Here is a 24,676-nt window from a genome sequence, read left to right as displayed (position 1 = left end):
GAACTGTATGTAGAACCTTTACGGTCCAAACTAACAGAATCAGGTGACCAAAGCTAAAGATGAAAACGATATTTTTTGGTTGTACATTTCTCATTACTTTTTATAATTTCAGCGAATATTTATATTTATATATATTTATATATACTTCATATTTATGCGGTCCAAGTCCGATGCTTGCCAGATACAGTTAAACTACACATATTGTCTTTTGGAAATTAGAATTTTTCTCTCATTACATAAAATATTTGTAAAAATACTCAGTGCAGATTGGATTGAATTCCTAAATCACTAATGAACTTAAAGGTCATAAGGTCACGGTGAAGGTAAAAGCTACAGAGTAGCCTACGCAGAAATATAATATACCTGCAGTCATTAAGTAGTGGTTCAATTATTCGGAAATCAAAGTGGAATGTGTTGTTTAAATCGGTCACTGCTAATCACATTTTATTAAACAGATAAATAAAAATCATTGATTAGTGAAAAGGGAACTTACTCTCGTCCCGGGGCTCTGGTCAAGGTTTGAACAGGTTCTCAGATGCCACCTGAATATGGGGGAAAAGTACGAAATATATATATATATTTTTAATATTACCAAACTATTTTAACATGCATTTTTCAACCTGTGAATCGTTGGGAGAAAAGCATCCTTTAAATCCAACAACAGGTTTCTGCTCTGACATAAGGACTGGAATTGTGCACGTTACCTCCAAAAAATTACCAAATGTACCATTAAATGAATGAGTGAATTTTAAGGGATAATTTTTCAGAGTTTACCCAACACCTAAAACATGGTATTATATACCAGCAGTGCCTCACAGCACACAATGAGAAAACAATATATAAACAAGACGGCACATAAATTGGACACAGACAGAAATACTCCTTCAAACAAATATTATGAGGTAATAATGGAACAAACAGCATCAACAGTCTAACAATAGAACTACATGGGAGACTCCAGCCTGGACACCCGTAAAATCAGACTCCAGCATGGACACCCGTAAAATCAGACTCCAGCCTGGACACCCGTAAAATCAGACTCCAGCATGGACACCCGTAAAATCAGACTCCAGCCTGGACACCCGTAAAATCAGACTCCAGCATGGACACCCGTAAAATCAGACTCCAGCGTGGACACCCGTAAAATAGACTCCAGCGTGGACACCCGTAAAATCAGACTCCAGCATGGACACCCGTAAAATAGACTCCAGCGTGGACACCCGTAAATCAGACTCCAGCATGGACACCCGTAAAATAGACTCCAGCGTGGACACCCGTAAAATAGACTCCAGCGTGGACACCCGTAAAATCAGACTACGGTTAGAATCCTCAGATGATGAATACATCAGATATCTTTACTAGACGACCCTGGGGATCTGTAACCTAAAGGATATGTAGGGTATCATAGATAAACATACAGTAGGTGAATCACAAGGATATTTGTTGATGCAGATGTTTCGATCGCAAGCCTTTTTTTTCTCTCCGCTACGTCTCGTTACGATTCGGCTGCAAGGCCTTTTTACAAGACAACTTAAATCTCCATTTAAATCAACATCAAAAAAAATCCTTTTGTCTGTGTTTTTCCAAAGTTATATGTGTGAAATGAACTGGTTTGGGCTATAGATCAGAACACAACAAGGCAGGTTGTCACCAGCATCTCATTGAAGGACTCTCTGTTTGTCTGACAATGAGACTAGCTACAATGAGACTTCCCATTTACCTTTCAGTAATCTAGTAGACGCTCTTAGCTAGGTAAGACAACCAAATGTCAGTCATAGTCAGTACATGTTTTCATGCATTTGCAACCTCCATTTACACGTTAATTATAATGGCTCAACAATACGAACAGGCTAAGAAAAGAGATGCAGACTTACCATTCATCCCTTCATCACGATCACGTCAATGGTAGTAACACACTGTACATACGGCATCGCTCTAGTGCATGTGTGTTGTGAGTGTGTCTGTGTGTGGTGCATGTGTGTGTGTGTGTATGAGAGAGAGAGAGAATGAGAGCGAGAGAGAGAATGAGAGCGAGAGGAGAGAGCGAGAGGAGAGAGCGAGGAGAGAGCGAGAGAGTCATAAGAGCGGTTATGGGCCGCTGTCGCTCTCTCGATTCCTCTGATCTCACCTCTGTGTGTGTGTTCTCTGATCTCTCACACACCTCGTCATCCTGGAAACAAAGTGACATTAACACACCACAGAGCAGTGGCCCAGACCTTGAACACAGCTCTCTCTCTCTCTCTCACACTGTCCCTCACTCTCGGTCTGTCCCTCACTCTCTCTCTGTCCCTCCCTCATTGTCTCTCACTCTCACTGTCTGTCTGTCTCTGTCTGTCCCTCACTCTCTCTGTCCCTCCCTCACTCTGTCTCTCACTCTGTCTGTCTCTCTCTCTTCTGTTTTTCTGTGACCTTTTCTTTTAAAATATATATATATTTTTAAATACTCTTAAAAATACTCAAAGAAGTTTATATACCTCTTAACAGTAGGCCCAATGGTGAAATGTATTACAATAAGTTCTAATATCAAAACAACTTTAGAAGCACTTAGACAATGAATCTTTCAGTCTAAGATGATGGTAATGATAATGAGGATGTTGCTGCTACTGATGATGATGAGGATGAAGAGTGACACAGTAAGATCGAGAGGCTGTCAATGACTGTGCACCAGTCAGGGGGGTGGTTTCGCACCGACGGGGACTGGGACACGGTGTGTATGTGGGGGTGTTTGGTTAGTGGAATTCACCTTGGCGGCAGGCTATTCTCTCAGACAGCAGCTAAAGAGACAAAAATACTTAGTGAAATATGTAACTTTTTTTGGGGGGGGGGCGACCAAATTCACATAGAAATGTGAGTTATAGATCTGTCATTCTCATTGAAAGCAAGTCTAAGAAGCGGTAGATCTGTTCTATGTGCACTATTTCTATTTTCGGAGCTTAAGTTTCATTTTTTGCATCTTTTACTTTCGGTTTTGTACACCAGCTTCAAACAGATGAAAATACTATATTTTTGGTTATGAAAATGGTACAATGATTCTCTACACTATACCTGCTAATTTTGTCACATAGACTGAAATTAGGCTAACTATTAGAATTTTAGCAGCCAGGAAATGGAGGAGCGATTTCTGCATAGTGCATCTTTAAAAGTTGATATGTAAATGGTTTTAAAGTTGATATGTAAATTGATTTAAAGTTGATATGTAAATGGATTTAAAGTTGATATGTAAATAGGTTTAAAGTTGATATGTAAACAGGTTTAAGTTGATATGTAAATGGTTTAAGTTGATATGTAAATGGTTTAAGTTGATATGTAAATGGGTTTAAAGTTGATATGTAAATGGTTTTAAAGTTTAGAGTACATGGCTTTTAGCTGACACGTTTATCCCGACTTGTCATGCGTGAATACCACAGGAGGTTGGTGGCATCTTAATTGGGGAGAACGGTTCGTGGTAATGACTGAAGTGGAATGGTATCAAATACATCAAACGTACGGTTTCCATGGTGTTTGATGCCGTTCCATTCGCTCCGTTTCGGTCATTATTATGAGCCGTCCTCCCCTCAGCAGCCTCCTATGGTACATACATTTGACGTATGGGTGGTCCGAGCGGCAATCAAGCCCACGACCCTTGGCATTGCAAGCGCCTTGCTCTAGTGTTTTTGTCAAGGGCCTAAGAAGACAGTAGAGGTCACCTTCACTGAAAGAGACACAGAGACGGCCATTTGTACATTTTAGGCTGATTTCCAGAGCAGTTTTGTAAAATCTAAAGACTATTGAGTTCAACTGTGTTGAAGAGTAGTGAACAACATTTACACATAGTTCAACTTGTAATTTAACTACATTTTGCAGTAGCTTGGTGGTAGTTGAATTAAATTCAAATCTTGGTAGTATTTTCAGTAGTAGCACTCTGTTTTACCATGTAGCGGTGTAGCTAACTACTGGAACTACACACTACTGTTTTACCATGTAGCGGTGTAGCTAACTACTGGAACTACACACTACTGTTTTACCAGGTAGCGGTGTAGCTAACTACTGGAACTACACACTACTGTTTTACCATGTAGCGGTGTAGCTAACTACTGGAACTACACACTACTGTTTTACCAGGTAGCGGTGTAGCTAACTGCTGGAACTACACAGTACTGTTTTATCATGTAGCGGTGTAGCTAACTGCTGGAACGACACACTACTGTTTTACCAGGTAACGGTGTAGCTAACTACTGGAACTACACACTACTGTTTTACCATGTAGCGGTGTAGCTAACTACTGGAACTACACACTACTGTTTTACCAGCTAGAGGTGTAGCTAACTACTGGAACTACACACTCCTGTTTTACCATGTAGCGGTGTAGCTAACTACTGGAACTACACACTACTGTTTTACCAGCTAGAGGTGTAGCTAACTACTGGAACTACACATTACTGTTTTACCATGTAGCGGTGTAGCTAACTACTGGAACTACACACTACTGTTTTAACATGTAGCGGTGTAGCTAACTACTGGAACTACACAATACTGTTTTACCATGTAGCGGTGTAGCTAACTGCTGGAACGACACACAAAATGTTTTATTATTATTATTATTGCTAAAAAAATTAAGAAAATATGGTTGAAATAAAATTTATTTTTCAGCATCAGACCTAATTCTCATGTGAAACATAGTTGGTGTTTAATAGGGTACATCCTGTTAACACCTGACCTATTTTTGTAATTTGTAATCTATGACATTTCACAAACTACTTTGGATGTAGATAACTACTTTTTCAAAGTAACTTTAGTTTTTCTTAATGGTTAAATTAGTGTAGCTTAAAACTTCTTCAAGTTAAATTGGTAGCTTGGTAAAATATGATTTCAGAGTAGCTTCTCCAACAGTGGATTTCAATACATACGATGTAAGATAACTTAACACGTAAAGACTAATGTAAAGATGCCAAAAATATCCACAGGCCAATGTAATAGCGATATTTATGTCTAATAATTCTTAACTTCAATCGAGGTCTTTCAAAGATATTTGATGGTGGGTGCATTTCTGTCTAGATCAATTCATAAAGCTTTAATCGCCAGATAGAGGTTGAATTAAAATAAAGATACAAAATAATTCACCAACATTATGATAAAGATATAAATATATATATATATATTATTTTTTTTTAATCGTACAATATTACTAGATAGGTCATCAAAAGTCTTTTTTTTTTTAACCAGTCAAATGATTGAAACGAATCATTAATAAATGTATGTGATAATGAAAATAATGAATAGACTGGATGTAAAGTCATTTAGGGGGTAACCTGGTAACCGTGGTAAATTGGGGTTGTCGACGGTAACATAAACCACAGGTTGACGGGCCTTTGTCTAAGTGTGGCTTTGGGAAATTTCTTACACACAAAGCATTACATCTGCCAGCACAGAACACACATGACTGAACAACACACACACACACACACACACACACACACACACACACACACACACACACACACACACACGACTGCATCTACGTGACTGAACACACACACGACTGCATCTACATGACTGAACACACACACACCCGACTGCATCTACGTGACTGAACACACACACACACACACACACACACACACACACACACACACACACACACACACACACACACACAACTGCATCTACGTGACTGAACACACACACACACAACTGCATCTACGTGACTGAACACACACACACACACACGACTGCATCTACGTGACTGAACACACACACACACACACAACTGCATCTACGTGACTGAACACACACACACGCTACTGCAAGTAAAAGCACATTTCAAGTATCAAGTTGTGTGACGTGCACTAGTACAGTGAAATGCCTTTCTTGCCAGCTCCAAACCCAACAACACAGTAATCAGTTTCAATGTAGCACGTTTTCTACAGGTGTACAAATGTTAAAAAATTCACTGTGGTTAAAGATGTGTACGGCCATTACAATATAATAAAGAGTCAACGACATGTGTGGCATAGACGAGTAGTCCCATACACACTTCAGTTAAGAACAAAATTCTTATTTACAAAGATGGCCTACCCCGGCCAATCCCGGACACCGCTGGGCCAATTGTGCACCACCCTTTGGGACTCCCAATCATGGCCGGTTGTGATGCAGCCTGGAATCGAACCAGGGTCTGCAGTGGCGTGTGTGCATAAGAGGGAGACGTATGTAATGTATCGGTACTTCTCTTACTCATTGTCTCACCATCGTTACATCAACCTTTGCCTACGTGTGGTTTTGTAGAAGTTCTCATCTCTACATATGCCAGCACTGAACACACACTACCGCATCTAAAAACACACGACTTCACAGAGACCAGCGGGGGGGGGAGTACCCAATTGTCATACTTGAGTCAAAGTAAAGATACCGGACTTAAAAAGTGAGTCACAGTAAAATACTACTTAAGTAAAATGTCAAAAACTAAATACTTTTACTCAAGTATCAAAACGTTAAAAAAAATATATATAAATAATTTCACATTCCTTATAATTGGGCAAACCAGACGGCACCATTTTCTCATTTTAAATTTATGGCTAGCCAGGAGCACACTTGAAAAGTAACGAGTACTTTTAGGTGTCAGGGAAAATGTATGGAGGAAAAAAAAAATTATTCTCTTCAGGAATGTAGAGAAGTAAAAGTAGTCAAAATATAAAATATAAAAGTACACAGATATACACGAAATACAAGTTTTTAAATAAGTACTTTACACCACTGCAGCAGACTGAACAGTCAAATCCTTCTAGCAGTAAATGAGAAACATCTTGGCTGTGGGTAGTCACCTGTATCGAGAGGGGGGAGGTTTAATAAGGTCATAAGATACTGCCTGAGATCCCTGCTCTTTCTGACATACTTAATCACACCTGGAAAGCTCCTGTGCAAACAAGGGTTAACGGTAAGCGTGTGGCATTAAGCCAACGTCACTCACACAGATCATAAGACGGAGGCATACACATATGAATCACACACTTTATTCTGTGTAGGAAAGTGACAGAAACAGAGTCGATGTCTGTCAACAAGCAATATTACTTGGCTCAACTTTCATTCAGAACAACTTCAAGCAGTAGGATCTTGCCTTCTCCTACACTATAAACAGCACTATTCACTGTAGAACAACTTCAAGCAGTAGGACCTTGCCTTCTCCTACACTATAAACAGCCCTATTCACTGTAGAACAACTTCAAGCAGTAGGACCTTGCCTTCTCCTACACTATAAACAGCACTATTCACTGTAGAACAACTTTAAGCAGTAGGACCTTGCCTTCTCCTACACTATAAACAGCCCTATTCACTGTAGAACAACTTCAAGCAGTAAGACCTTGCCTTCTCCTACACTATAAACAGCACTATTCACTGTAGAACAACTTCAAGCAGTAGGACCTTGCCTTCTCCTACACTATAAACAGCCCTATTCACTGGAACACAGATTCAAAAATCAACAATTTTTACATTCAAATTCAAATTCCAACAGTTCAACATTTCATAAATAACTGAAGTAAAAAAAAAAAAAAAGTCCTTTAAAAAAAAGTTTATCTAAACAAAGGACAACAAAAACAATTGATCAAATATTTACCCTCAACCGTGGCCTAACATATTATCATATTTATTTATCACCAGCTAAAACTCATACTGTACATTCCTTCTTCTGCTAGTTCTCTGTGGTATAAAACATCTTTACTGCATTTTCCCTCTGCTCACTGTCTAAAAGTTCTGTTAATCAGTTTCTTCTAGTCCTGGTCTCTGTTTTAGCCCCCCTCCTAAACAAAGGGAAAGGTCAATAGGACAGCCTGTCCTGGTCTGTTTTAGCCCCCCTCCTAAACAAAGGGAAAGGTCAATAGGACAGCCTGTCCTGGTCTGTTTTAGCCCCCTCCTAAACAAAGGGAAAGGTCAATAGGACAGCCTGTCCTGGTCTGTTTTAGCCCCCCTCCTAAACAAAGGGGGAGGTCAATAGGACAGCCTGTCCTGGTCTGTTTTAGCCCCCCTCCTAAACAAAGGGAAAGGTCAATAGGACAGCCTGTCCTGGTCTGTTTTAGCCCCCCTCCTAAACAAAGGGAAAGGTCAATAGGACAGCCTGTCCTGGTCTGTTTTAGCCCCCTCCTAAACAAAGGGAAAGGTCAATAGGACAGCCTGTCCTGGTCTGTTTTAGCCCCCCTCCTAAACAAAGGGAAAGGTCAATAGGACAGCCTGTCCTGGTCTGTTTTAGCCCCCTCCTAAACAAAGGGGGAGGTCAATAGGACAGCCTGTCCTGGTCTGTTTTAGCCCCCTCCTAAACAAAGGGAAAGGTCAATAGGACAGCCTGTCCTGGTCTGTTTTAGCCCCCTCCTAAACAAAGGGAAAGGTCAATAGGACAGCCTGTCCTGGTCTGTTTTAGCCCCCCTCCTAAACAAAGGGAAAGGTCAATAGGACAGCCTGTCCTGGTCTGTTTTAGCCCCCCTCCTAAACAAAGGGAAAGGTCAATAGGACAGCCTGTCCTGGTCTCTGTTTTAGCCCCCTCCTAAACAAAGGGAAAGGTCAATAGGACAGCCTGTCCTGGTCTGTTTTAGCCCCCCTCCTAAACAAAGGGAAAGGTCAATAGGACAGCCTGTCCTGGTCTGTTTTAGCCCCCTCCTAAACAAAGGGAAAGGTCAATAGGACAGCCTGTCCTGGTCTGTTTTAGCCCCCCTCCTAAACAAAGGGAAAGGTCAATAGGACAGCCTGTCCTGGTCTGTTTTAGCCCCCTCCTAAACAAAGGGAAAGGTCAATAGGACAGCCTGTCCTGGTCTGTTTTAGCCCCCTCCTAAACAAAGGGGGAGGTCAATAGGACAGCCTGTCCTGGTCTGTTTTAGCCCCCTCCTAAACAAAGGGAAAGGTCAATAGGACAGCCTGTCCTGGTCTGTTTTAGCCCCCCTCCTAAACAAAGGGAAAGGTCAATAGGACAGCCTGTCCTGGTCTGTTTTAGCCCCCTCCTAAACAAAGGGAAAGGTCAATAGGACAGCCTGTCCTGGTCCCAGCAGCAGTTTATCCAGCGAGACAGAGCTGTCTACATCTAGGTTTTCAGAGTCTGTACTCAGCTTGACTTCAGCCTGCTGTGGAAGACCCAGGTCTGGGAAGAGAAGGAGAAATCCTGTCAGTATTGTAATGTATAGCATGATGATGTTTTTAAATCATGTTTTTTTTCCCCCCCCTGTGAGATTTTAATTGATTTTCATGATATACTCACGTGTTATTTGGAAAAGACAAATATATTTAAATAACAAGGCAAGATGGCGCCGACAGATGATCGCCTCGCTTCGAGTCCTTAGGAAACTACGCAACACAAGCGTTTTGGTACACTCGCATTAACATCTGCACGTGACCAATAAAACTTACCTGGGTGGTCGAGGGCCATGTATAGGGTGGCAGGGGTGGAGCCCCAGTTGACAGCCGTCACATATCTCTCGCTCTGGTCCCACAGACGCAAGAAAGCCAGGGATGAGGAGGAGGAGTGGAGGGGGAAGTAGTCCCCGTGAAGGAGGGAACGTTCTTCACCCCTCAGGGCAGAGAGGGTCTTAAACCACAAACAAGTCTTCTGGGCCTGGACAGAAGAGAGACCAAGAATATTTTCTGTTGGAGGGTTTGAATCCTAATCTGCATTTTGTCAGATACATGTTGATTGAAGTACACTAGACCAACAGCCCTCTATAATGGGCTCCCGAGTGGCGCAGCGGTCTAAGGCACTGCATCTCAGTGCTAGAGGAGTCACTACAGACTCTGGTTCGATTCCAGGCTGTATCACAACCGGCCGTGATTGGGAGTCCCATAGGGCGTCGTTAGGGTTTTGCCGGGGTAGGCCGTCATTGTAAATAAGAATCTGTTCTTAACTGACTTGCCTAGCTAAATAAAAGGTTAAATAAAGGTTAAAGAGACAGAACCAGTCTGTACCTGAGCAGTCTGGTTCTCAGCCTCAGTGTACCACAGCATCTGAGGAGAGGTGGAGCCCTGGTCAACTCTTCCTATCTCATCTCCATAGTTGAAGACAGGAGTTCCAGGCAGAGTGAAGAGCAGTAGCTTGGGGAGAGAATAAATATTTTATTACCCCTCCAGGGTAAATTGGTTTCGTCAATTAACCGCAAGTACACCGTCACGCCTGTAGGAAGGATTTCCTGTACCTGGTAGAGCCGGACCAGCTCTGGTCTCTCCACCATGCTAGCCAGGTGGTTCCCCCTGGTACCTCCTAGTCCCCAGGCTAGAGAGCTCTGTTTCTGGGTAGAGATCAGGTACTGGATGGACTTGGCTCTCTGGATACCTGGAGGATGAGATGGTTAGGTTTATGAAGAGATTTAAGGTTATGTACATGTGTTGGTAGTGTGTCTTCATATTGACTTTTGTCATATCATTACGGTTAGTTTGGTAATTCAGATTTATGTGTAGGGCCATTTGAGCAAATCATCCTCCTCCTTATGGTCTTCTTCGTCACTGTTTACCTGAGTCTGCAGGGGTGTTGAGGATATCAGACAACATCAGGTCAACACCAGAGGAGCTGAGAAGATGAGAGACATCAGAGGAGTCCAGACCATCTTCCACTCCTATGAGAGCTCTGGAGGAAGAGGAGGAGTTTAGAACAGTCCATCTACCACTCCTATGAGAGCTCTGGAGGAAGAGGAGGAGTTTAGAACAGTCCATCTACCACTCCTATGAGAGCTCTGGAGGAAGAGGAGTTTAGAACAGTCCATCTACCACTCCTATGAGAGCTCTGGAGGAAGAGGAGGAGTTTAGAACAGTCCATCTTCCACTCCTATGAGACCTCTGGAGGAAGAGGAGGAGTTTAGAACAGTCCATCTTCCACTCCTATGAGAGCTCTGGAGGAAGAGGAGGAGCTTAGAACAGTCCATCTTCCACTCCTATGAGACCTCTGGAGGAAGAGGAGGAGTTTAGAACAGTCCATCTTCCACTCCTATGAGAGCTCTGGAGGAAGAGGAGGAGCTTAGAACAGTCCATCTACCACTCCTATGAGAGCTCTGGAGGAAGAGGAGGAGCTTAGAACAGTCCATCTACCACTCCTATGAGAGCTCTGGAGGAAGAGGAGTTTAGAACAGTCCATCTACCACTCCTATGAGAGCTCTGGAGGAAGAGGAGGAGTTTAGAACAGTCCATCTTCCACTCCTATGAGACCTCTGGAGGAAGAGGAGGAGTTTAGAACAGTCCATCTTCCACTCCTATGAGAGCTCTGGAGGAAGAGGAGGAGCTTAGAACAGTCCATCTTCCACTCCTATGAGACCTCTGGAGGAAGAGGAGGAGTTTAGAACAGTCCATCTTCCACTCCTATGAGAGCTCTGGAGGAAGAGGAGGAGCTTAGAACAGTCCATCTACCACTCCTATGAGAGCTCTGGAGGAAGAGGAGGAGCTTAGAACAGTCCATCTACCACTCCTATGAGAGCTCTGGAGGAAGAGGAGGAGCTTAGAACAGGTTCAATATTATTCTCAATGGACAATCTCTATTGAAAGTACATTTTAGTCTAGGACTAAGTTAAATCTGTGTCCAGCAGGATCATAATAAAAATGACATGACAGCAGGGAACTGATCCTAGATCGGCACTACCACTCTGAGACGCTTCATGAACACAGACCGCCTACCACATTCCTCCTGGATAGCCAAGGGAGAAACTTCATGAACACGGGCACAGACCGACATCCACGGTATTCCTGGATAGCCAAGGGAGAGCACTACTCTGTAGTACTGTGCCACTGCAGGGTCTCCATTTCACCACCAGGTGGCAGAAAGCCTCCAGACAGACAGACCATGCATTTCCCCCTTTCCCTGGTTCAGTCTTTATTGAGCTCTGATCCAACTAAAGCCTTCTGACTATACTGATCAAAACAACGTGTCAACTAAGCCACGACCCAGACATTAAAGCCGGTTCTGACCATCAGAACAGATGGAGAGGAAAAGTACTTTTATAGACTATTGAGATGCAGCCGTAAGCCTTGCAGCCTCCCGGCAGCTACCTACTCTCAGTGTCTGTGCGCATGTGAGAGTGTGTGTGTGTGTTAGGCTGGATTTAAAGGAAAAAAAATGTAGAAAAGTAGCTGTGTTTTTTTTTAGGTATCCGTTTGTCTGGTTTGAAAGAGCCTTTATACACTCGCTTGAACTTTTCCGTGTTTGACCTCCAGTTACGCTTTTGACATCTAGTTCCCTGTTTGACCTAAAGTTACCTCTTCTTCACATCATGTTCTGCACCGTTGCCCTGGACGACGCCCCGGACCTTGGACCAATCAGGAGAGGAGCTGGCAGCAGCGAGGCCGGACACCTGCACGCCATCTACACCCATACCCAGCCAGTGTTTAGCAGCAGACTGGAGAATGAATTAAGAATTTGTAATAAGACAAATTTCACATACAGAGTTGCCTCAGCCATTAGAGTAGAACATGACAGAGATGGTTGTTAACAGACAAACAGTCCAGTCACACAGAGTGAGAGAAGAGATTATCAAGGGTATTCGTTTAAAACAGAGAGGCACCACTGGAGGACAAGAGAAAAGATATTCCAAAAAAATGGCACAGATCCCTTTCTCTCACCCCGAGATTGTCCAGTACTTCAGGCAGGAGGTCAGGACTGAACCAGGGGTCAACTCCAGGGTTAGGGGTCAGGTTCAACACCACAGAGATACCTGACAGACAGAAATACAAGTTCTTCAGTCTGGAGGAGATCATTATTAAAATATCCAGATCCATTATCTACTATAATACAATAATACACTATAATAATAATAATACTATAATAATACTATAATAATACTATAATACTGTAATAATAATACTATAATAATACTATAATAATACACTATAATACTATAATAATAATACTATAATAATACAATAATACACTATAATACTATAATAATGTTTGTCCCGTTCAGATGAATGGGACAAACAGCCAGGCCTCAGATCAGAGATTTTGGTCGTTTGAGCTGCCACCTCGTGCAGAGCAGACGTGTGCCCCAGTCACTCACCCTTCTGGTGGGCCTTGTCCAGCAGAACCAGCAGGTCCTGGTCAGTTCCTACCCCAGGGTCCATGGAGACCAGGTTTAGTGTGTCTACCCGGTCCTGCTGGACAGTGTGAAGAGGCCCCAGAACCAGGCCCTTCACCTTCAACTGGTCCAGTCTGTCTAGTACCTCCACTACACCTGGAGGGAGAGGAGAGGAGAGGGAGAAGAAGTGAATCCTTCTGCACAGACCAGGCCTTTCACCTTGAGCTGATGCAGGCTAGTACCTTACAACACCTGGAAAGAGGGGGAGGAGAGAGGGAGAAAGGGGGAGAGAGAGAGAGAGAGAGAGAGAGAGAGAGAGAGAGAAGTGAATCCTTCACCACAGCCATGTAGAGGTCAGAAGGTGACAGGATGTTGGGGAGGATGTTTGGGAGAAAGGGTTGAAGAGAAAAGAGGAGAGAAAAAGAGGGTGAAAAGGTGGTAGGATGGGGTAAGGAGACAGTGGAAGAGGGGCGTAAAGGAGAACAAGAAAGGGTCAGAGGTCAGCGCGTAGAGGTGATAAGAAAGATAGAAAAGAGAGGTAGTGTGCTTCAGTGAGCAGGAACTGACTCAGAGAGAGCGTGTGTGAATCTTTCCTTCAGTCCCGGTGTGTGAAGGGAAAACAAAACCAGTCAGGTGTTTTAACCGGGAAAAGGGAAGACGTGTCCCCGGGTATGGAATCAGTTTACTGTTAGCCAAAACGGCACGTGAAAACTGAGAGATAGTAAATGGGACCTTGTATCATACAATCAATTTACAAAAGAATAAAATGTGTTGACATTTACATTTTTGTAATTTAACAGACGGTCTTATCCAGAGTGACTTACAGTAGCAATTAGGGTTGTGCCTTGCTCAGGGGCACAGACAGATTTTTCACCTAGTCAGCTCGAAGTTTCAACCATAAAGAAGAAGAGAAGTTGTCCTCTTCAGTTTCATATTACATTCATGTTAGCCAAGTCAGCAGGCTGGAGGACAGGCAGCTGACTTGACTACCTCAATCACAAGCCAGAGAACTCACTGAAACTAGATTCACTTCCTTCCAAGTTTTTCTTTAAATGTAATGGTATCCAACTACATAATGGGACAGGGGGAACATGTGTGTGTATATATGAGGACCCTGGTTCCACCCTTATGATCGACTACATTCCCCATAATGCTGTGTATGATATCCTGTTTTATCTTAGTAGATATTCCTGAAGCTAATTGTGTCCCATGTCCTCATCAATACCCTCACCTTTGATTCCCTTGTTGTGGTTGAAGGCACCCAGGTCAGATATCTGATAGAGAGGACCCTGATTCCACCAGTTCATCTCAGGTATGGGTTTACACCTGGGGGCCCGGACAATGATCATTATGGCTCTAGCCAGCATCCCCACGCAGCACAACCAGAACAGCATCAGGAGAACCCAGCGAGTTCTCACCCACCTGGAGGGGAAAATTACCAAAAGAAATTGTCACAGACTGGATAGGTTCAGTGAAAATGTTGTTTTACAGCCATAGTAGTATAATGCCCCTTCTCTTCTAGCAAATCAGGGTTAAGTGCCTTGCTCAAGGGCACATTTTTCACCTTGTCTTCTTGAGTATTCGAATCAGAAAACGTTTGGTTACTGGCCTAACGCTTTAATCGAGTGAAATAAATGTCAATTGTAGAATATAAACTCAGCAAAAAAAGAAACGTCCTCTCACTGTCAACTGCGTTTATTTTCAGTAAACTTAACATGTGTAAATATTTGTATGAACATAACAAGATTCAACAACTGAGACATTAACTGAACAAGTTCCACAGACATGTGACTAACAGAAATGGAATAATGTGTCCCTGAACAAAGTAACAGTCAGAATCTGGTGTGGCCACCAGCTGCATTAAGTACTGCAGTGCATCTCCTCCTCATGGACTGCACCAGATTTGCCAGTTCTTGCTGTGAGATGTTACCCCACTCTTCCACCAAGGCACCTGCAAGTTCCCAGACATTTCTGGGGGGAATGGCCCTAGCCCTCACCCTCCGACCCAACAGGTCCCAGACGTGCTCAATGGGATTGAGATCCAGGCTCTTCGCTGGCCATGGCAGAACACTGACATTACTGTCTTGCAGGAAATCACGCACAGAACAAGCAGTATGGCTGGCATTGTCATGTTGGAGGGTCATGTCAGGATGAGCCTGCAGGAAGGGTACCACATGAGGGAGGTGGATGTCTTCCCTGTAACGCACATCGTTGAGATTGCCTGAAATGACAACAAGCTCAGTCCGATGATGCTGTGACATACCGCCCCAAACCATGACGGACCCTCCACCTCCAAATTGATCCCGCTCCAGAGTACAGGCCTCGGTGTAATGCTCATTCCTTCAACGATAAATGCAAATCTGACCATCACCCCTGGTGAGACAAAACCGCGACTCGTCAGTGAAGAGCACTTTTTGCCAGTCCTGTCTGGTCCAGCGACGGTGGGTTTGTGCCCACAGGCGACATTGTTGCCTGTGATGTCTGGTGAGGACCTGCCTTTCAACAGGCCTACAAGCCCTCAGTCCAGCCTCTCTCAGCCTATTGCGGACAGTCTGAGCCCTGATGGAGGGATTGTGCATTCCTGGTGTAACTCGGGCAGTTGTTGTTGCCATCCTGTACCTGTCCTGCAGGTGTGATATTCGGATGTACCGATCCTGTGCAGGTGTTGTTACACGTGGTCTGCCAATGCGAGGACGATCAGCTGTCCATCCCGTCTCCCTGTAGCTCTGTCTTAGGCGTCTCACAGTACGGACATTGCAATTTATTGCCCTGGCCACATCTGCATGCCTAAGGCACGTTCACGCAGATGGGCAGGGACCCTGGGCATCTTTCTTCTGGTGTTTTTCAGAGTCAGTAGAAAGGCGTCTTTAGTGTCCTAAGTTTTCATAACTGTGACCTTAATTGCCTACCGTCTGTAAGCTGTTAGTGTCTTAACGACCGTTCCACAGGTGCATGTTCATTAATTGTTCATGGTTCATTGAACAAGCATGGAAACAGTGTTTAAACCCTTTACAATGAAGTTCTGTGAAGTTATTTGGATTTTTACGAATTATCTTTGAAAGACAGGTTCATGAAAAAGGGACGTTTATTTTTTTGCTGCGTTTACATGTTTACATTGTAGATTCGGTAATTCAAATTGATTCATAGCAACTTTACGTTTAATTTAGCTAGCAATAGTTAAAAAACATATATATTTTAAAAGTATAAACCAACAACAACCATCTCTTAATTAACTTACCGTGGTGTGCCAGCAACTTTCATGAGCTCTTCCTTCGACAGCCCGGTAAACTTGACAACCTCATCTAGGACCTCCAGCTTCACACTCGACCGGTTCTTCTCAGCCCCAGGTCCGTCCGTCGCCGGTCCGTCGCCGGTCATCCGTAGTTCTCCCTGGTCTAACTCGTTCAACTCGACATCCTTCATTTCTATCTCGGTGTCTTTACTCATCTCCGGGACGATTTGTTTTTTTCCCCTGTAGAAAATACACAGTGTCGACACTTTGTCAAGTTCACCTTAAATTAAAATTAAAACTTTTAACTTTAACGAATGAAGGATAACTTCTTAGACAAAAAAAAACGACTGGACTCTTAAAAGACGTTAAAGTCACACGTTTTCATTTTGAAGAGGTTTTTCCGACACATAAAAAAGGCAGTTTTCCTTTCCTGCTGTGGGCTACAGTTCACTGTTGTGAAATGTAGTCTACTCAATCCAAATCATTATTATATCGTCGTTATTTATATGTTGTTAACTAAACTAGTTGGTTAGTTAGTTAGTTAAGCAAATAACTAACCACCTTCGACCAGAAAACAAACATTCTACCGGCCCAAAACTAACAAAACATATCCAAATGTTTTTGATAATGTAGCTCTCTTATCTCCCAAATGAATAAAAACAAACGTTTGCCTCATAAAATTAACCGTTAAAAAAAAAGTAGAGTCAAGACTCCGTTGAGTTTGCGACAGGTGTGCGTCTCTTCGCGCTCTCTGTCCGTGTGGATCCAACCGCCCAGAGTGGCTCACTTTTGGGTGTGCTGGCAACATATACACTACCGGTCAAAAGTTTTAGTACACCTAGTCATTCAAGGGTTTTTCTTTTTTTTTTTTTACTATTTTCTACATTGTAGAATAATAGTGAAGACATCAAAACTATTTAATAACACACATGGAATCATGTAGTAACCAAAAAAAAGTGTTAAACAAATCAAAATATATTTGCACACTCTTGGCATTCTCTCAACCAGCTTCATGAAGCTTCCGTCAAACAGTTATTGTGCTGAAAGTTGCTTCCAGAGGCAGTTTGAAACTCGGTAGTGAGTGTTGCAACAATTCTTACGTGTTTCAGCACTCAGCGGTTCCGTTCTGTGAGCTTGTGTGGCCTACCACTTCGCGGCTGAGCCGTTGTTGCTCCTAGAAGTTTCCACTTCACAATAACAGCACTTTCTACATTATAGAATAATAGTGAAGACCTCAACACTATGAAATAACACGTGTTCAACAAATCAAACTATATGTTATATTTGAAATTCTTCAAAGTAGCCACCCTTTGCTTTGATGAAAGCTTTGCACACTCTTGGTATTCTCTCAACCAGCTTCATGAGGTAGTCACCTGGAATGCATTTCAATTAACAGTTGTTCCTTCTTAAAAGTTAATTTGTGGAATTTCTTTCCTTCTTAATGCATTTGAGCCAATCATTTGTGTTGTGACAAGGTAGGGGGGTATACAGAAGATAGCCCTATTTGGTAAAAGACCAAGTCCATATTATGTTAAGAACAGCTCAAATAAGCAAAGAGAAATGACAGTCCATCATTACTTTAAGACATGAAGGTCAGTCAATACGGAACATTTCTAGAACTTTGAAAGTTTCTTCAAGTGCAGTCGCAAAAACCATCAAGCGCTATGATGAAACTGGCTCTCATGAGGACCGCCACAGAAAAGGAAGACCCAGAGTTACCTCTGCTGCAGAGGAGAAGTTAGATAAGTTACCAGCCTCAGAAATTGCAGCCCAAATAAATGCTTCACAGAGTTCAAGTAACAGACACATCTCAACATCAACTGTTCAGAGGAGACTGTGTGAATCAGGTCTTCGTGGTCGAATTGCTGCAAAGAAACCACTACTAAAGGACACCAATAAGAAGAAGAGACTTGCTTGGGCCAAGAAACACGAGCAATGGACATTGGTCTGGAGTCCAAATTGAAGATTTTTGGTTCCAACCTTCGTGTCTTTGTGAGACGTGGTGTGGGTGAACGGATGATCTCCGCATGTGTATTTCCCACCGTAAACTATGGAGGAGGTGTTATGGTGTGGGGATGCTTTGCTGATGACACTGTCTGTGATTTATTTAGATTTCAAGGCACACTTAACCAGCATGGCTACCACAGCACTCTGAAGCGATACGCCATCCCATCTGGTTTGGGCTTAGTGGGACTATCATTTGTTTTTCCAACAGGACAATGACCCAACACACCTCCAGGCTGTGCTATTTTACCAAGAAAGAGAGTGATGAAGTGCTGCATCAGATGACCTGGCCTCCACAATCCTCAAACCTCAACCAAACTGAGATGGTTTGGGATGAGTCGGAGTGAAGGAAAAGCAGCCAACAAGTGCTCAGCATATGTGGGAACTCCTTCAAGACTGTTGGGAAAAGCATTCCAGGTGAAACTGGTTGAGAGAATGCCAAGAATGTGCAAAGCTGTCATCAAGGCAAAGGGTGGCTATTTGAAGAATCTCAAATATAAAATATATTTTGATTTGTTTAACCATTTTTTTTGGTTACTACATGATTATTTCATAGTTTTGATGTCTTCACTATTATTCTACAATGTAGAAAATAGTAAAAATAAAGAAAAACCCTTGAATGAGTAGGTGTACTAAAACGTTTGAGGGCTGTTGGATCTGCCCATTCACAGGTAAATAGTAATATGCTCTAAACCGCTCTGGTGACAGACGCACTTTGCTGCGCTGTTTCCAATCGTCCACATGGCTGGAAGAACCTATTCAAGTAAGTAAATACATTTCTAAAAAGGTAAAACAAACGATGTGTTATTAGCTAACTAGCTACAGTGCGGGCTAACTAAAATGAGATGCTAACGTAGCTAGCCAACTTAATATACTGTATAGATAGGTAGCTGGTGATATTAAATTCACTTAGCTAGCTAACTTCATATTAACTAGCTATCTTGATGTATTTGTCATTGTAAAAACCAAACTTCAAATGCATTTCCAGGTAGCTAACAGCCATGGAGGAGGGTGAACAGATAGCAGCCCCAACTGTAAAAGTAAGAGAGGAGGCTATTCTGTATAGGGCAGGTACTTGTGTAGTTCCAGTCCCTAGAAGTGAGGACGGAGATAATAGTAACATAATATTCAGTGTTGTCTATTTTGAGCATAATGAAGTCTGTTTCTTGTGAGGTTTTCTGTCCTCAGATACAAAGAGCTATGAAAGCCTGTCTACAGATGAAGAGGACCCAATGAAGAGCAGTGGTTCTCAGTCCTGGTCCTGGGGACTCAAAGGGGTGCACATTTTTGTTTTTACCTTAGGACTGCACAGCTGATTCAAGCTTCAAGTGGTATTTATGTATTCATTTGTGATGCTATCCTTGATATGATCCTGCTATTGTCACATGCTACACATCCACATGCATCTATCAATCCAATGTTATCATGATTTGTTATCAGTGATATTATACATTAGTAATCCACAATGACCTGGTGATGTAAAAGTCTAATAATGACATTATCTTCCATATTCCTACAGATACCTTGCAACTGGAGATTCCTTCAAAACGATTGCCTAGTTAGCTTGTAGGGCACTGCAAGGTTGGGTGACCAGGGCCGTCTGGGACTGCCTCCTGGAGGAATTCAGGTGTGTGAAGGCTACCTGTGTCCTTCATAACTTCATGAGGATGGACACGAGGACCAGGAGGAGATCTGCAGCTCGCCGCCATGTGCCAGAGGAGAAGTATGCTGCTCTGCAGGATGTTTCAAGGACGGGGTCCAACAACGCAGCAAGAGAGGCAATCTGTGTGCGGGAGATCTTCACCTCCTACTTCTTCGAAGAAGGTGCTGTTCCCTGGCAACACCATAGACTACACTATACACAACCAAAGGCTCTTTTAAGAGCCATCCACATTGCAATAAGAGTATTATTCCATTTACGTAGCTATATTAACTGCAGTTATTCAATTCCCAGTTTCTCTCCCTTTGAATTCTACTTCTCGGGTGAGGGTGCTCTTCGGGTAAGGGTGTGATGTCTGTAGAAAAACAAAACAGGCTATTTTAAGTCACCTATATTGAACAATTAGACACCCTATCTGATTGATGGATTGTGTTGTGCAGTAAGCAGGCTCAGGTGTGTAACTGTGGCTCCTTCTACCTTCAAAGAATAGGCAAGAGGGCCAACCTGTAACGGCTGTCGTATAGAGGGGACCAAGGCGCAGCGTGTTGAGGCTCATAATTACGTTTATTTAAACTCAGAACACTAAAGAAAATAACAAAGCGAAAACGAACAGCAAACAGTTCTGTCAGGTACTGACGTCTACACAGAACACAACTAAACAGAATTCAACTGCCCACAAACACAATAGAAAAAAAAACCCAACTTAAATATGATCTCCAATTAGAGACAACGAGAACCAGCTGCCTCTAATTGGAGATCATCCCCCAAAAACTCCAACATAGAAATAGAAAACATAGAAAAACACCCAAAACCCCCCCTGTCACACCCTGACCTACTCTACTATAGAAAATGACATCTTACTAGGGTCAGGACGTGACACAACCATAGAGATTAGTAAGACACTTCATTATTTCTATAACAACGCTATATTGTTTGTCCTTGTGTGTCTGTGCATGTTTTTCAGCATAAAGTACTCTGTAACCACTTACTGTGGACACCAGGTGAGGCCACACACAAATTCCTGTTGAACACTGTCTCTTTAACTACCTTATTTTCTCAATAACAGTCTCTCTCCTTCACTTCATCCCTCTCTCCCCTTCTCCCTAAATCCTCTAGGTTATATCAGCTGTGTCGGTAGTTCACCGACACACATGTAGTAGTCCCAGAGTTAATGATCCAAGGTCAGTTTTGCATTTCACCTCCTGATGATTATGATGACTGACATTGTTAGAATAAAAAATAAAAACACAAGGTTTAAACATGCTCTCTCTCCATCTGTCTCTCGTCTGCAGGTATGTTTTGATGTGAGGGAGGATGCCAACCCCCAGTCCCGTCATCGGCACCTCACCCACTCTTAAGATAACCTTTGGGCCGACTGGGAGCCCAGGGCTGGTTAGGAGACACCACTAGAGACGCTATTATGTAATTGTGATGAACTGAGAGAATATTAGGGTAGCACTGTGATTCATTAATTATATTCTGTCTACCCTGCTCCTCTGTTCTTACCTCTTTCCCTTTCTGTCTTTTACATCTCTCTCACCACCTCCTCTTTCTTCCTCTGTTTTTATAATGCACACCAGATGTATATGAAGCTGGACGTGGATCATTAGAGACGTGATATGAAGCTGTACATGGACCATCAGAGACGTGATATGAAGCTGTACGTGGATCATCAGAGACGTGATATGAAGCTGTACATGGATCATCAGAGACGTGATATGAAGCTGGACGTGGATCATCAGAGACGTGATATGAAGCTGGTACATGGATCATCAGAGACGTGATATGAAGCTGGACGTGGATCATCAGAGACGTGATATGAAGCTGGACGTGGACAAATGAAGCTGGACGTGGATCATCAGAGATGTGATATGAAGCTGGACGTGGATCATCAGAGACGTGATATGAAGCTGGACGTGGATCATTAGAGACGTGATATGAAGCTGATACAATGAGAACAGTTAGACTTCTGCTACTTTATTCTGGGGTCACAATGTCCTGATTGATGGTCAGCCGTCAAGATACTCAAGATCTGCAACAACGCCCGAAATACAACTGTTGAATTCCAAAAGAGTGGCAGGGTAGTGAGGAAGCCAATTACAGCGACACTAGCTCACACACTGTGTTGTTTTTACCAGCGTACACCCACTGTAACATTTGTCGTAGTGGAGAGAAGACCAATACGCAGCGGGAATGTGGATACTCATCTTTTTAATAAAACATGAGCAAAGCATCCACAGGAAAAAACAATAAACAATACTCACGACAAGAACAGTGTGGCAGGCTAAACAAAAGCAGTGCTCACAAACAACTACCCACAACCACAAAGAAAAACACACACCTGTTTATAGGACTCCCAATCAGAGGCAACTAGAAACACCTGCCTCCAATTGAGAGTCCAGCACCCAACCTACACACAACACAAAACCTCTGCCACGTCCTGACCAAAACTAATACAATCACTCCCTCTGCTGGTCAGGACGTGACACCCACACATGTAGTGTATTGTGACATTCTCCTAGACTGTCAACCAATGGAAACTGTTCTTTCATGTGCCATATTCTCAACACAATCTCCAAAGAATCTTATAGGGACTTTAACTTGACAAGCTGACTAGGTAAACATATGTCGTTCTGCCCCTGAACAAGGCAGTTAACCCGCTGTTCCCCGGTAGGCCGTCATTGTAAATAATAATTTGTTCTTAACTCAATTGCCTGGTTAAATAAAGATGAATAAACCCCGTAATTTTACTGCTTTAGAACCTAACTCTCCTGTAACTCTCCTGTATGGTTCTGACCCTGGGTTTGAGTTATGTAAGAAACCCTACTGTTTCATATCCTAAATGAAGGAAACACTTGAGTAAATGAGGGACACAAAGTATCCACAGGTGTGGTTCCTGAGTTAATTAAGCAATGAACATCCCATCATGTATAAAAATGCCCAGTTGTCCATTATTTTGGTCACCATGGCTAGAAGAAGAGATCTCAGGGACTTTTCAAGAGGGGTCTCAAAGGAGCATGGGGGGGTTTAAAGTGTGTGTGTGTGTGCCAGTCACCATCCCTCCAATAGAGTTTCAGACACTTGGCCATTTTAGTCATTTAGCAGACGCTCTAATCCAGGGCAATTTACAGGAGCAATTAGGGTTCAATTAGCCTTGCTTAAGGGCACATCGACAGATTTGGGGATGCAAACCAGCGACCTTTCGCTTACTGGCCCAACGCTCTTAACCAATAGGCTACCAACCACCAAAGCACATTGAAGCTGTTCTGACGGCTCGTGGTGTATCAACGCCCTGTAAAGACACTTTGTGTTGGCATTTCCTTTTATTTTGGCAGTTACCTGTACTTTCACTGCTTGTCTTATCTAGTCTCTCTCTCTCTAACCCCCGATCCTCTCCTATAACCCCTGCCCTGTCCAGCTCCTCTCTCTCTCTAACCCCTGCCCTGTCCAACCCCTCTCTCTCTCTAACCCCTGCCCTGTCCAACCCCTCTCTCTCTCTCTAACCCCTGCCCTGTCCAACCACTCTTTCTCTCTCTCTAACCCCTGCCCTGTCCAACCCCTCTCTCTCTCTAACACCTGCCCTGTCCAACCCCTCTCTCTCTCTAACACCTGCCCTGTCCAACCCCTCTCTCTCTCTCTCTCTCTAACCCCTGCCCTGTCCAACCCCTCTCTCTCTCTCTAACCCCTGCCCTGTCCAACCCCTCTCTCTCTAACCCCTGCCCTGTCCAACCCCTCTCTCTCTCTAACCCCTGCCCTGTCCAACCCTCCTCTCTCTCTAACCCCTGCCCTGTCCAACCCTCCTCTCTCTCTCTCTAACCCCTGCCCTGTCCAACCCCTCTCTCTCTAACCCCTGCCCTGTCCAACCTCTCTCTCTCTCTAACCCCTGCCCTGTCCAACCCTCTCTCTCTCTAACACCTGCCCTGTCCAACCCCTCTCTCTCTCTCTCTCTCTAACCCCTGCCCTGTCCAACCCCTCTCTCTCTCTCTAACCCCTGCCCTGTCCAACCCCTCTCTCTCTAACCCCTGCCCTGTCCAACCCCTCTCTCTCTCTAACCCCTGCCCTGTCCAACCCTCCTCTCTCTCTAACCCCTGCCCTGTCCAACCCTCCTCTCTCTCTCTCTAACCCCTGCCCTGTCCAACCCCTCTCTCTCTAACCCCTGCCCTGTCCAACCCCTCTCTCTCTCTCTAACCCCTGCCCTGTCCAACCCCTCTCTCTCTAACCCCTGCCCTGTCCAACCCCTCTCTCTCTCTCTAACCCCTGCCCTGTCCAACCCCTCTCTCTCTCTCTAACCCCTGCCCTGTCCAACCCCTCTCTCTCTCTCTCTCTAACCCCTGCCCTGTTCAACCCCTCTCTCTCTCTAACCCCTGCCCTGTCCATTCTATCTCTCTCTAACACCTGCCCTGTCCAACCCCTCTCTCTCTCTACCCCCTGCCCTGTCCAACCCCTCTCTCTCTCTAACCCCTGCCCTGTCCAACCCCTCTCTCTCTCTAACCCCTGCCCTGTCCAACCCCTCTCTCTCTCTCTAACCCCTGCCCTGTCCAACCCCTCTCTCTCTCTCTCTAACCCCTGCCCTGTCCAACCCCTCTCTCTCTCTCTAACCCCTGCCCTGTCCAACCCCTCTCTCTATCTAACACCTGCCCTGTCCAACCCCTCTCTCTCTCTCTCTAACCCCTGCCCTGTCCAACCCCTCTCTCTCTCTCTAACCCCTGCCCTGTCCAACCCCTCTCTCTCTAACCCCTGCCCTGTCCAACCCCTCTCTCTCTCTAACCCCTGCCCTGT

The 24,676-nt window shown here is 43.8% G+C and overlaps 2 protein-coding genes across 6 annotated transcripts in view; both read right to left on the bottom strand.

The window, feature by feature from the left end:
• Nucleotides 1-2,336, bottom strand: part of LOC106578136 (uncharacterized) — a 38,704-nt gene extending 36,368 nt beyond the window's left edge. For both annotated transcript variants that reach the window (XM_045701618.1, XM_045701619.1), the window contains exons 1-2: nucleotides 1,875-2,336; nucleotides 494-542 (exon numbers count right to left, since the gene is read on the bottom strand). The gene's annotated coding sequence lies outside the window, so the exon portion shown is untranslated. The remainder of the gene's footprint in view (nucleotides 1-493; nucleotides 543-1,874) is intronic.
• Nucleotides 2,337-6,970: 4,634 nt separating this feature from the next.
• LOC106578137 (4F2 cell-surface antigen heavy chain) lies at nucleotides 6,971-17,021 on the bottom strand. 4 transcript variants are annotated; one of them, XR_006760540.1, is made up of 11 exons: nucleotides 16,240-17,021; nucleotides 14,233-14,423; nucleotides 12,984-13,157; nucleotides 12,550-12,641; nucleotides 12,187-12,326; nucleotides 10,458-10,570; nucleotides 10,143-10,279; nucleotides 9,916-10,041; nucleotides 9,364-9,568; nucleotides 7,148-9,097; nucleotides 6,971-7,085 (listed from the first exon to the last, which is right to left on the bottom strand). XR_006760540.1 is itself a non-coding variant. In XM_014156759.2 (11 exons), exons 2-11 carry the CDS (start codon nucleotides 16,446-16,448, stop codon nucleotides 8,961-8,963), a joined length of 1,524 nt encoding a protein of 507 aa, XP_014012234.2. In that variant the 5' UTR covers nucleotides 16,449-16,473; nucleotides 16,795-17,020; the 3' UTR covers nucleotides 6,971-8,960. The 4 variants fall into 4 exon arrangements, 2 of the variants coding, with proteins under 2 accessions (XP_014012234.2, XP_045557582.1); XR_006760541.1 differs by having other exon boundaries at nucleotides 6,971-7,333; nucleotides 7,396-9,097; XM_014156759.2 differs by having other exon boundaries at nucleotides 6,971-9,097; nucleotides 16,240-16,473; nucleotides 16,795-17,020.
• Between the last annotated feature and the right edge of the window lie 7,655 nt (nucleotides 17,022-24,676).

This window comes from Salmo salar, chromosome ssa18 (genome assembly GCF_905237065.1).
Source record: "Salmo salar chromosome ssa18, Ssal_v3.1, whole genome shotgun sequence".
NCBI lineage: Eukaryota > Metazoa > Chordata > Actinopteri > Salmoniformes > Salmonidae > Salmo > Salmo salar.
Note: the sequence above shows the minus strand (reverse complement) of the source record. Positions and strands in the feature narration are given on the sequence as shown.